This window comes from Ascaphus truei, chromosome 7 (genome assembly GCF_040206685.1).
Source record: "Ascaphus truei isolate aAscTru1 chromosome 7, aAscTru1.hap1, whole genome shotgun sequence".
Lineage (NCBI taxonomy): Eukaryota > Metazoa > Chordata > Amphibia > Anura > Ascaphidae > Ascaphus > Ascaphus truei.
This window is the reverse complement of record NC_134489.1, coordinates 55,496,259-55,508,750: the sequence shown is the minus strand read 5'-3', so window position 1 is coordinate 55,508,750 and position 12,492 is coordinate 55,496,259. Positions and strand designations below refer to the sequence as shown.

Sequence of the window (12,492 nt, the reverse complement as noted above, 5' to 3'; positions counted from 1 at the left end):
TAGGGAAGTAGCACAGGGCGTCTGCAGACCTCAACCGCTGGCGTGCTGACAGACCCGCTGTAACCGTCGCCGCCGGATGACGCAATGCGCATGCGTCGTGACTTAGATTCCCTGGTACATCCTGCGCAAGTAGCGCTACAGTGGATTAGGAACTCGTGTGATGGCCAATTAGGTGCAAATACAGCCAACTATAGTTAGACCCAAAAAGTACACAAATGATTAGTTCAGTGTAAAGGACCACCCTACGCGTTTTATGACACTAGGTCACTTCGTCAGGGGCATGCCATCTTTGTCCAACTGTGGTCATTTCTTACATTATGTCTGGCCCACTACTTTTTAATTTCTTCACCCTTATGATGTCAGACTTTTTTGGGTTCGGTTTCAAACCCATTAATTATTTTTCCTATCTCTTCGGGTAATACCCAGTATGCACTGATCGAAAACTTACTTCTTGAGGCACAGTGGAAGGTTCCCTTGAAATATGATTTTGTTTCTTCCAAATTCACACCATCCCTTCCTCATTCTCCTAATGATTTAATTCAAGGTAAACATAGTCTCCGTCTTCTAGTTCTATTCCATTTATTTAAATCATTGCTGACTTGGCACGTTTGTTGAACATCATTTTTTAGTCTCGCTGAGATTTATATGGAGTCTCACATTCTTACTTCTCCAATTTGTTGTGGAAGGTCCACGAGACTTGTGATAAAAATAAGCCGTTTTCACATTTCAGATGACTCAAACATTCACTGTTGTTTTTGATGACCTTTTCTTCCAAATGTAATGTCTAAGTGTTGCAGTGAAAAGCTTCTGTAACATGGTGTCTCCCTACCACACACCCTTGCTGATCCTTATCTTGCTTGTATCTTCATGTATTCTAATGGTTGATGTGGCATTCTCAAACATTTTTTAGAATACCAATGTACGCATCTGGGAACATTTTGTCTTAATACATCTAGGACCACTGAAGTGTATACCGATTTTAAAATGTTTTTTTTTTTTAATCTACAAATTCTAAACCGAGTGATTGTATACATTACTTTGGGAAATCACTTCTTGTATGACGTGGATGTGGTCCATTGTGTTGTATCCACGGCGAAATCCTGCTTGTTCCCTAGGCTGGGCTAAGTCCAGGATCTGTTGTAGGCGATTAGTGAGTATCTTTGAAAAAATCTTGCAAGTGATTGGAAGTATTTAAAACCAGAGACAGAACATGAAACAAAGACAGAGCTCAGTGCTACATCCAGAGACACTAATACATGGTACAGTGCCTAAATATAGATTATATATCTCAGAGAGTGAGAGAGAGAGAGAGAGATTATAATATAATATAATATAATGTGTGTATCTTTTAAATAAAATGGTCTTTTAGTTTAACTCTTTGGCCAAAGTGTTGTAAGCCCTTGAGCCCCTCCAAGGCAGACCACATCTCATGGGTCCTAACACTAAAATAGATTCTTAATAACCTGTACATTACCAGGAAGAATGATTTATAATAAATCTGTCAAAATTAATTGCATAGTTCCAAGTCTGATTGAAGCTCTTATTAACCTGTATAATACCAGGAAAAGCACTCTGTATTAGATTTATCGCAATCAAGCTGGATGCAAGTTCCCATGGGTGTGGAAGGTGCAATGGAGTGGGAGGGGGTGAGCTTCAAACTAGGGAAGGAGGAGCCACTCTCCAAATCAGCTAGGACCAGCTGAACAAGAATTGCAAAAGATACAGGACCCCTATAAGCTCATATTGAATCCCCAAAATAACCACTATATATGTATATGTATATATATATATATATGTATAGGTGACAAAGAGGAGTGCTACTGAGCATGGCAATATATATTTAAAACCAGAACAGAACATGAAACACAGACAGAGCTCAGTGCTACATCCAGAGACACTAATACACGGTACAGTGCCTATATATATTTATTTATTTATTTATTGTAAGCCGTTGAGCCCCTACAAGGCAGACCACATCTCAAGGGTCCTAACACTAAAATAGATTCATAATAACCTACAACACTTTGGCCAAAGAGTTAAACTAAAAGACCATTTTATTCAAAAGATATCTATATATATATATTTAGGCACTGTACCGTGTATTAGTGTCTCTGGATGTAGCACTGAGCTCTGTCTGTGTTTCATGTTCTGTCTCTGGTTTTAAATATATATTGCCATGCTCAGTAGCACTCCTCTTTAACACTTATACGCATATATGCATGTAATGTATACCCTGCTCATTTATGTAACTGTATTTGTAAACATGTATTATTTGTCTTAACTCTGTGCCCAGGACATACTTGAAAACGAGAGGTAACTCTCAATGTATTACTTCCTGGTAAAATATTTTATAAATAAATAAATATATATATGTTGTGGTTATTTTGGGGGTTCAATATGAGCTTATAGGGGTCCTGTATGTGAAGTGATTGGAAGTAGACTGATTAGTCTGTAGTTCTTGAGGTCTTCTTTGTCTCCTTTCTTCTGGATGACAATAACTATGGCAGTTTCAATTGTTCTGGAATTTTCCGGTTCTCCAAGCAGCATTTGAAGCGTTTTGCAAGGATTCTTTCTATTTCTTCCCCAGTTTTCAGTTGTAATTCCATTTTATCCAGGAGCCTTCCCATTCTTCATGGATTTTATTACTCTTTAAAGAAAGAAAGAGAATCGTTACAAATCAGACTATCATACTGTATGTGTGGCATTTTTGTCTTTATAAACCGGATACAAACCTAATTACAATATAATAATGTAACCGAACTGGAAGTCTTGCTCAGTAAAACTTTACCTTTACTCAGTTACCACCCACCTCTGGTTGCTGCTCTGCCTGCCTCTTCCCACACCGTCCTCACACTCCCTCCAGTACGCACCAGAAGCAGCCACTGACAGGGGAGAGTTTGGTGTGCCAGGAGGCAGCTGGGGACAGCCAGCCAGTATTTAGAGGAGCCAGTATTTAGAGGAATCGCCAATTGTCCCAGATCTCCCTGCCCCCCCCCCCCTCTCCCCCGTCCGGCGGCCCTGATATAGAGTTCTATTTTGCTTCAATTCAAATCTAGTCGTTTAGTTCAATTGACCATCATCTGGATGTTGAAGAGATCACATTCATTGCATACAAAGTAGCACTCCACATCTGTTTTTAGTATGCTAGCTGCTACTACTTCAGTAGAACCTCTCTACAAATTATCTCGCTCGCATCTTATATGCCTCCATCAATGTTTAAACAGCCAAAACAGAAATTGAAGCAGAGTATTTTTGTTATGGTGTAAATGATAACTTTGCTAATCACTGGTGCTTACTTGATAAACATGAATTCATACTCTAATGCTTGCTGGTATTTGCAATCTGTGAATAAAAAAGAGCTAGATACTCATCTGTTTTCTGATATAGAGGTTTGTTTATTAATTCTATTTGGGTGTATATAACCTGTAGTATGCAGTATTTTAACTCTTTTATATATGTGACATGGGGAGGGGGAAAAAAACAAATCTTCATGTCCCATATGTCTCTTAGATAGCCAGCATTATTTAATAATAGTCAGTTGAGAAATAAAATGTACATAGTGCTGCCTACATCCTGGGGTGAGCGCATTTATTAAGAACTGACCAACTTCTTTTATCCCTCAGTGTATGCTAAAAATATTGATTTTTTTTGTCTCGTGGAGGAAGCCAGATGCAAGGTCACTAGTACACTATTGAAAGTGCATCACTTGTCTTGCGGCAGTACCTTTATCCCTCACCTAATGTTAGGAGGTGTTTAGGGGGACGCCAGATGGGCTATATGTATACTTCTTTCCTCTAGCCCATCATGTTCTCCCTCCACGTGATATCCACCTTCTTCTAATATGGTTACATTTACATCATCACTATTGACTTTAGCACTTATATATTAATAGTTCCAGTTTTGTCATGTGAATATTTACGGCAGCTGGTCATGAGGTGGTGTTCCTATTCATGGACTTGCTCACCTTTGACACCATATATATTTTTGACACCATATATATTTTGTATCACTCACGATCACACTTACTATGTCACTTATTGTATGTGGTTATGGGGCAAGAGTCCCAAAAACAGTGCTCAATCTCGTTCAGAACTTCAGTAGATAATAATAATCCTTATTTGGTTGTGGAGTCAGCCTATAATCATAATTAGGTATTGGACGCAGTGCTTAGTACATGAATCTATCACATATGACAAATAACATGAATGAGGGTTAACGTACCGTTACTTTGTAGGATTGCGCCCTACATGACCCTTGTGTTGCTGCACTGTTACCGGTCATCCAGTCTCAATGAAGGGAGACATACAATACTCACATATGGCTGTTCTCCTGTGCGTGCATCCACGCTTGGTGTGCAATATAACAGTGGGAGAGATCCGAAGATTTCAGCGGTGCACAGCTTGTAGAGATGAGAGACCAGCAAGGTGTAGATTAAAAAATGAAATTTTATTGAAAAAACATATGGTATGGGGGACACACTCTGACGCGTTTCGGACCTGCGTGGTCCTTAATCATAGAGCTCTATTTCATTTTTTAATCTACACCTTGCTGGTCTCTCATCTCTACAAGCTGTGCACCGCTGAAATCTTCGGATCTCTCCCACTGTTGTACTATGTCACTTACATTCCCTTTTGTGGGGCTAAGGGGATCCTGGGATACAGATGAGTGAACTCGCGCTCCTGGACCCGTTTTGACTTTTAGAGGCGGGCCCACTTAAGTTTCACACAGTCCTACACCTTTACACTTCACATCCCCTTTTCTATATATCATGTTTGAGTAGGATCGTTATTTAGGTGGGCACAATTGTCTGTCTATTTTTGTGTTCATTTTATACTACTTCACTTTTATTACACCATTTCCTTCTTTTTAAGATGGGGATATCTGGGATACAGTTGAGTTGTAACACTCCTCTGCACCCGTTTTGATTCCTAGAGGCGGGTTTATTTAAGACGCACCCAATCCTACACCCCATTTATTATTACTATTATTATTATTTCATTCTTAAAATGAGTTATGTACACAGGATTATTTATATTTACATACATTTATGTTCATGTAATTTCCACTTTATTTTCACTAATCCTTTGCATTAACAATTTTGAGCAATTACAGTTGAGATCAGCTGTTCCAGTCTCCTTTGTCTCTGTCATACGAACCTGGTCCAATTTCTTGTTACACCTCAGCTGTACTGTTGACGAATCTTGATGAAATGATTCTACAAAGCAAGAAAATCATGTAATAACCGTTTGTATCAAATTCACACAGATTATTCAATTGTTACATTATTTAGACATTTTGCCTATACTATGAGTCCAATTCAGATAACCCATCATACATATGTAGTGTATTGAGCTCTGTGTTAATTGAGTCCTCTTAATCATATTCATGAAGTGGGCTTTTTTCCCTATAAGCCCTATATAACCGTAAGAGTAGATACAATAGCTAATTAGGGGGTTAATAGCAGTGTTTGGACCCAGATTTGGTGCAATCAGGCTGCTATGAAGGATTCTCTTGTGATTTGGCCAAAGAGCATCCTATCACAGGGTATACCTAACCTGAATGTAGGAGTGATGAATCACTCTTCCTACCCTGATGAAGCGTGGATCTCACATGAAACGGTCCGTCGGATTTTAGTGACGTCATTCTTGACGTTGGTGGTAGAGCAGTAGTGTCGGGAGCAGACTACAGCATGTGGATGTCTGGTTGTATAGCGCTATCATTGCCTCATACTGAGCAACTTTGTTTTGCTATACACTCATCGTGCAAGTGTTTGTTTGATGTATAATGCCTATTTTGACAGACCTACTCTGCAGGGTAGGTACAGGGATGTTTCAGTGACTTATTGTGATCTTTACATAGGGATATTTATGGAGGAAATATGGCATACATACTCCTCTTGCTGCATGTGTATTTAAGTCTGCCATTTACCCTAGCGGGCATAAATAACTTTGTTTATACTATTAAATGTTAAATATACTACACTGAGTGACACCCACTCATTTTTCTATTAGATTGTTTTCAAAATCCTATAGCAATGGTACCTTTTGAGAGATTATATTACAGGCTTTACTATACCTTAATATATTAATTTAGTGTTTCTCACTGGATGTTAAGACATTGGAGTCTGTTAGTATCCTATACCTTAACTAGTGACACTGTTGCCAATTCTAAATACCTTTTCAACAATGAATACTGTAAATGATACAATCACTACTTGTACTATATACATATATCTATTGTACATTTTATGCAATTCCATACCAACATTCCTTGAACTGCTATTATCTGTGGAGGGATATTTATACTCCGGGAGTATTACCCCATTGTGGGGCAAATTTGTCTTCATCACATACTGAGTATTTCCCATCCGCAGTACAGCACCACCACCAAGATTTTAAACACCTATTTGTATATATATATATATATATATCCTCAAACCCTGTGTCCCGTATTTGATATTAAAAATGTTTATTATTTAACTTCTACGGTCTATTATTCAATAGAATGGCTTTAAGGGAGTATTTTTTCCCTGGATAACATTATCCCTTTATTTACCCATGAGTGCAATGCAAAAGGGATTCTTTTGGATGTAGGATCCTTCTTATATCTTTCATCCATTTTGTGTATATGGATTTGTTACACTAATTGTAAGTCTCCTGGCTCATACAGTAATCTTAACCAAGTGTTTTCACTGCAAACTGTTTATAGCAACAGCAAAAAACAGCATGATTCGTAGCTGTGAATTACAGGGTGGTAAAGCCATCAAATGACACTGTTAATTATGTCTTTTGAACCACAAGATGCTATTACAGTCTCTTAAATTAACACCTATTCTCCTATATATAATGTTATGTGTGTGCTCTGCCACACTAAAGCACACAGGAATAATTCACATCTCATACTTTCTGAACGCTGTAATTTCCTTTTCTGCTGGGAATTGTACGATTTGTCTTAGTGGCATGAGTCAATAATGGCACAGATACGTGTGATAAGACGGCTTCCATGTAATAAATAGACTTGTGTTGCTGAATGATAGCTGTGAACAAATATACTGCTTTCTTTTCATCCCCCAGGGATGTGCAGTTGATTCCTCTCCACGCAATTCCTCTCCTGCGCAGAATGGGGAAAGAGGTTAGTTTGGAAGCTTAGTTTGATTTTGGAGGAAAATTAGGAAGGTCTCTTCATTTTCCATGAACTTGCATTGGGGTAACCTTGATCATGGAGATAGTTGAGAAAATTGCATTTTTGTTAAGCCAACAATCAAACTCAAACCTTTTCTCGGTATGAAGAGGGTTAATCGAAAAGGGTAACCTCGCTGTGCTTGAAGTGGGTCAATCCCATTGTCCGCTCTTTAGGACCTTTTGTAAAGTCATTTTATTTACTTGTGTCCCAGAAGTAAAAAATAAATAAATAAAAACTTCACATTTCTTCGTGGCAGGAGCCGTGGCCTAAAAAATTATTTATACTGTACAGCTATTATTATTCTGCCATGGGGCTGTGCATTCAAAATATTACAATATATTAGTCATTTAGCCTGAGTAGTTATGGTATTAATTTGAATGCTCCTTTTTTTCTAAAGCAGCAACCCTTAGAGTTGAACTCCTATAATGGAAGTATTTTTCTCTCTGCTCATGTCCTGCTCTTTAGAAGAAAGCTGTTATTGACTTGCTCTTATACCAGTATTTTTCTATTTTAAGGACTTTTTCCATCCTACACATCTGGAGTTCTTAGCAACGGATCTGGGCAATTTTCTTACACATCAGATCATACTGTGCACACATGCAATCAAATGAACTACAATTATAAATAAAAAATAGCAGTAACCAAGTGAATATCCCAGACAATACAGGGGCAATCATAACAGTGTAATACTTTTATTTTTATTTTAAGTTTTTCTATCTTAAATCCAGAAGTATAAAATAAATTTTGCCCTATCCAGAGGTCTGTTAATAGCCTATCACCGTGCATGAACAGAGCCACAGCGGTACCTTAGTATGCTGGCAAAAGACATTGTGGGGCATATGTGGATATATTTAAGTAATAATCCCTGAAGAACAGGGCATTACTGGCCAATAATGCCCTGGCTGGAAGAGTTGAAGGCCCGAGGCAAATGCCCTGTTCTGAGGGGTTTATTACTAATATAGGCGAAATGTTGGCTTTTTTCATAATAATAGACACTTCTGTAGTTATATAGATTTTTTTTAAATTAAAATAAAATGGTAAATACATTAAAGCACCTCCATACACACTTACACTGCAGCTATCTATATCCACACACTACCGCCCCCTCTGTGTACACAAGTACACTACCGCCCCCTCTGTCTACACACGTGTATATACACACACACACTGCAGCTACACACAGACAGACTGCAGCTGACTCCTGACCAATCCCCTGCCATGTCTCAGAGCTGCTCTGATAAGAGGGAAAGCTGATTGGCTGGAAATAAACAAATTGCAAGCTGCAAAAATTCCAGGCATTACTGAATGAATAATACCCGGAATTTTAACTAATCAGAGAGCAGGGATTTCAATAATGCCTGGAATTTTACAGCTTTAGACTATAATTATTGATGATCATTAAGGCTATTCGTTACCAAAATAAGAAAAAGCCAATAAACTGCTTCCTAATGACCTTTTCCCTTTCCTCTATTCTACCAGAGGATCGCTTTATGACCACATTATCTCAGAGCTCCACTAGTTCCACACATCTCCAGCTGCCCAGCCCTCCCGAGTTGGTGGTGTCTGATCAGCTGTTATCTGGGACATTGGCGGCATCGAGCACCACTGAAATGGACACAGCCAGCAGCTGTGAAGGTATATTCAAGTCTTTTGTATGTTGTTACTCCACCACATCTTTCAATATTGGGCAGGTCTACATTGGCTTCACACTATTACTGTGGATTGGAAAGTAGTAAACCACTTGATATGGGTAACTTCTTCTATTGGGTTAAGGTTGTTTGTCATTAATACTTAAGATTTTGGGTTCAATCCCTTGCTTGTCCAATGACCCTGTGTGTGAAGCTGAATACATTTGCTTACATGCAGCTGGATACACATGATGTTTATTCTTTTCTCCCTATATGTTGCTTGTATTCTAACCAACAGCTATATTAATGCCTCTGACATTTTCATTTTAAAGAGATTTGAAAGGATAATCGTGAAGGGCTGTGAAATTGAAAGGCTTTGTATAAGTTAATTGGAACTACAATCACATTGATTTTATTGGTAGACGTGATTGCACTCGTTGTCGTGCTGCCTCGCTGAAGGCCATACAGGTGCTACATCTGTCCTCATAGCAACTCGGCCTGAACATCATAGAGCCTTCACCTCTCAAATGAAGCAATATACAGAGGCTCGCATTGCATTACTTTTACCTTCAGAATATATTGTATGGTATTCAGGTAACCTCGGCTGATATGTCCCCTTTGGGACTTTGGCTTCTTAAATGCAGGAGGAATGGATAAAGGGTCATATTTAATCAACCGTGCTATTCCCATAAGACACCTTTCAGCATGGCTTCGTAAATGTGGTCTGTTCAAGAAAGCAAGGTGTCTTCAACTAGTTTTCCAGAATTGGGATAAAAAAATTATGATCAAAGGGCCACAAGAGTATTATAATGGAATATTGGATACATATTAAAAAAAAATAGAATTTAATAATTGGCAAGCATTTATAACACCGTTACTGTGTATATAATATTTGTTTTCTTTGCTTACAAGTGAATTTTAGTGTATGACATTGCACTTAACTGCCCCTGGTTCACCAGTTGAGCACTGAAGTAAGCGGGCTTCCAGCATGGAAGGAGACCTGTAGAATAACACTGCTTAGGAAATATGATCTTTTATGGCTTATTCACGTGAATCGAGTTGCGAGGTGTCTTACAGCATGGAAGGTGTAGAATGGAGCAGCACTTCGTAAATTTGGCCCTAAATCACTTTAACTAGTTTTGTACGGGCAAAAAAATTTATAACTGTGCTCAACTTAAACTCACTAATGGGAATAAAATGCCACAAAAGAATGAATGGTGCGCTCGGTCCATAAGAGCTCGGGTTCTTTAGCTCTTCTTCCCCAATTAGAGGATCTTTGGTAAAATAAAGACAAAAACAAACACGCGCACACATTGATAAGTATCAACATTTAAAAAGAAGAATGACCGGTTATGTTCACTTAAGTGTGAGAGTACAGATGATTACTGCAGGGCACGGATAGAAAACGTCTCAAGGAAAGTCCTCGAATAATGTGGGAGACACTGCTCCGGCCAAGTGTCCTGATGCAGGGCTTGTTTGGCAAGTCCCACGGTCATCCGCCGCTTCAGATGACGTCACTACGCTCTCCTGCTGGGCAGTGCCACCAATAACTGCACATTTCGCTAGTGGTAGCTTCGTTAGGGAATGGTGGCTCCATCTCTTCCTCAATCTTAAATACCCTTCTAGTGATGACTTCCCTAATCTTGCTAATTTCATTAACATATAAGATACATTATACAATTACACATAAATATATAGCCTAATCTCAGTCGCATGAGGGGGGAAGAAGAGCGAGGTGAGGGGGGAAGAAGAGCGAGGTGAGGGGGGAAGAAGAGCGAGGTCAGGGGGAAGAAAAGCAAAGTGAGGGGGGGAAGAAGAGCGAGGTGAGGGGGGGAAGAAGAGCGAGGTGAGGGGGGGGAAGAAGAGCGAGGTGAGGGGGGGGAAGAAGAGCGAGGTGAGGGGGGGAAGAAGAGCGAGGTGAGGGGGGGAAGAAGAGCGAGGTGAGGGGGGAAGAAGAGCTAGGTGAGGGGGGGAAGAAGAGCGAGGTGAGGGGGGAAGAAGAGCGAGGTGAGGGGGGAAGAAGAGCGAGGTGCGGGGGGAAGAAGAGCGAGGTGCGGGGGGGAAGAAGAGCAAGGTGAGGGGGGAAGAAGAGCGAGGTGAGGGGGGGAAGAAGAGCGAGAGAGGTGAAGGGGGGAAGAAAAGCGAGGTGAGGGGGGGAAGAAGAGCGAGAGAGGTGAAGGGGGGGACAAGAGCGAGAGAGGTGAAGGGGGGGGAGAAGAGCGAGAGAAGTGAAGGGGGGAGAAGAGCGAGAGAGGTGAAGGGGGGGGGGGAGAAGAGCGAGAGAGGTGAAGGGGGGGAGAAGAGCGAGAGAGGTGAAGGGGAGGGAGAAGAGCGAGAGGTGAAGGGGAGGGAGAAGAGCGAGAGAGGTGAAGGGGGGGATAAGAGCGAGAGAGAGGTGAAGGGGGGGAGAAGAGCGAGAGAGAGAGGTGAACGGGGGGAGAAGAGCGAGAGAGAGAGGTCAAGGGGGGGGAGAAGAGATAGAGGTGAAGGGGGGGAGAAGAGAGAGAGGTGATGGGGAGAAGAGAGAGAGGGGGAGAAGAGAGGTGAAGGGGGGAGAAGAGAGGTGCTGGGGGGGAGAAGAGAGGTGAAGGGGGGTGAAGGGGTGACAGGAGAGAGGGAAGAGACAGGGAGGGGGGGAAGTGGGAGGGGGAGAAGTGGGTGAAGAGTAGTTGCGATTTTAACTAGATTTTAACTAGAAACTAAAAAAAAACAGATACAGATTACCTTTGCTCAAGCTTTACAAGTTGTGGAAGAAACATTACTTTGTTGCAAGTAACATAGTTAACGAAAAAACAGGATAGGTAGCGCTAACTAGACTGAGTGGGTTTGTGACCTGGTTATAAATGGAATATTAAATACACATAAGTATGATACTAGAACAATAAACCTTATATATTGTAATATAAAGATATAAGTGGCTGCCTCTGATACAATTCTGACCCCCTGGTCAGAAAATTACTAGGTGTGCAAAGAATACGTATCTGTGGCGCCTGACGTATAGATATATGTAAAAAAGGATATGTACAGCAAAGACTGGTGGATGTGCAAATCTCAGGATGTCTCCAAATTGTGATATTCGTGCTTAAAAAGAACAAATAGAGTGCATAGCATAATACTGTGTGGTAAACATGACAAACATAACATATAACAAACAGCTGAGATGATCAACAGGTGAACAGATTAATTTGGCATTTAATAAAAAGACATAAAAAAATTACATATAACAATAACATAAATTGTACATGAAATAAGTAAAATGAGATAGGTCAAACTGATAGATCTGCCTCAATGGTAAAATTGCCCACTCACCAGACAGATGATAAGGGCAGGTAGTGGATAATTTTGAGAGTATCCCCTCTCCTTTGTGGCTTGGAGCAGCTGGGTGCGTTGTTCCTCTGTGTTGGACAAGTTCCACGCATCGGCTGGTGTGTGGGCGGAACGCCCCTCTTGATGCACTACTTAGAGTGTGCAGTCAGCCGGTGAACGACGACAACAGATTCGCCAAGCGTGACGCAATTGTCATGCAATCCGTAACAGCAGATTCAATAAAACAGCAGCCAATGGGGGGGATAAATCAGGAAATCGGCAGTATGATCAGCGGGACCACCCTACGCGTTTCAGAAGCGCAGCTTCCTTCTTCAGGGGTATGATGATTATGTCCAGAAATGTCCTTTATATAGGT

The 12,492-nt window shown here is 40.5% G+C and overlaps 1 protein-coding gene across 9 annotated transcripts in view; it reads left to right on the top strand.

Moving 5' to 3' along the window:
• The window catches only part of PIKFYVE (phosphoinositide kinase, FYVE-type zinc finger containing), a 120,519-nt gene that overhangs the window by 75,421 nt on the left and 32,606 nt on the right, over positions 1–12,492 (top strand). For all 9 annotated transcript variants that reach the window (XM_075608462.1, XM_075608459.1, XM_075608457.1 and 6 more), the window contains 2 exons: positions 7,074–7,131; positions 8,662–8,817. In XM_075608462.1, coding sequence (XP_075464577.1) covers positions 7,074–7,131; positions 8,662–8,817 — 214 coding nt within the window. The remainder of the gene's footprint in view (positions 1–7,073; positions 7,132–8,661; positions 8,818–12,492) is intronic.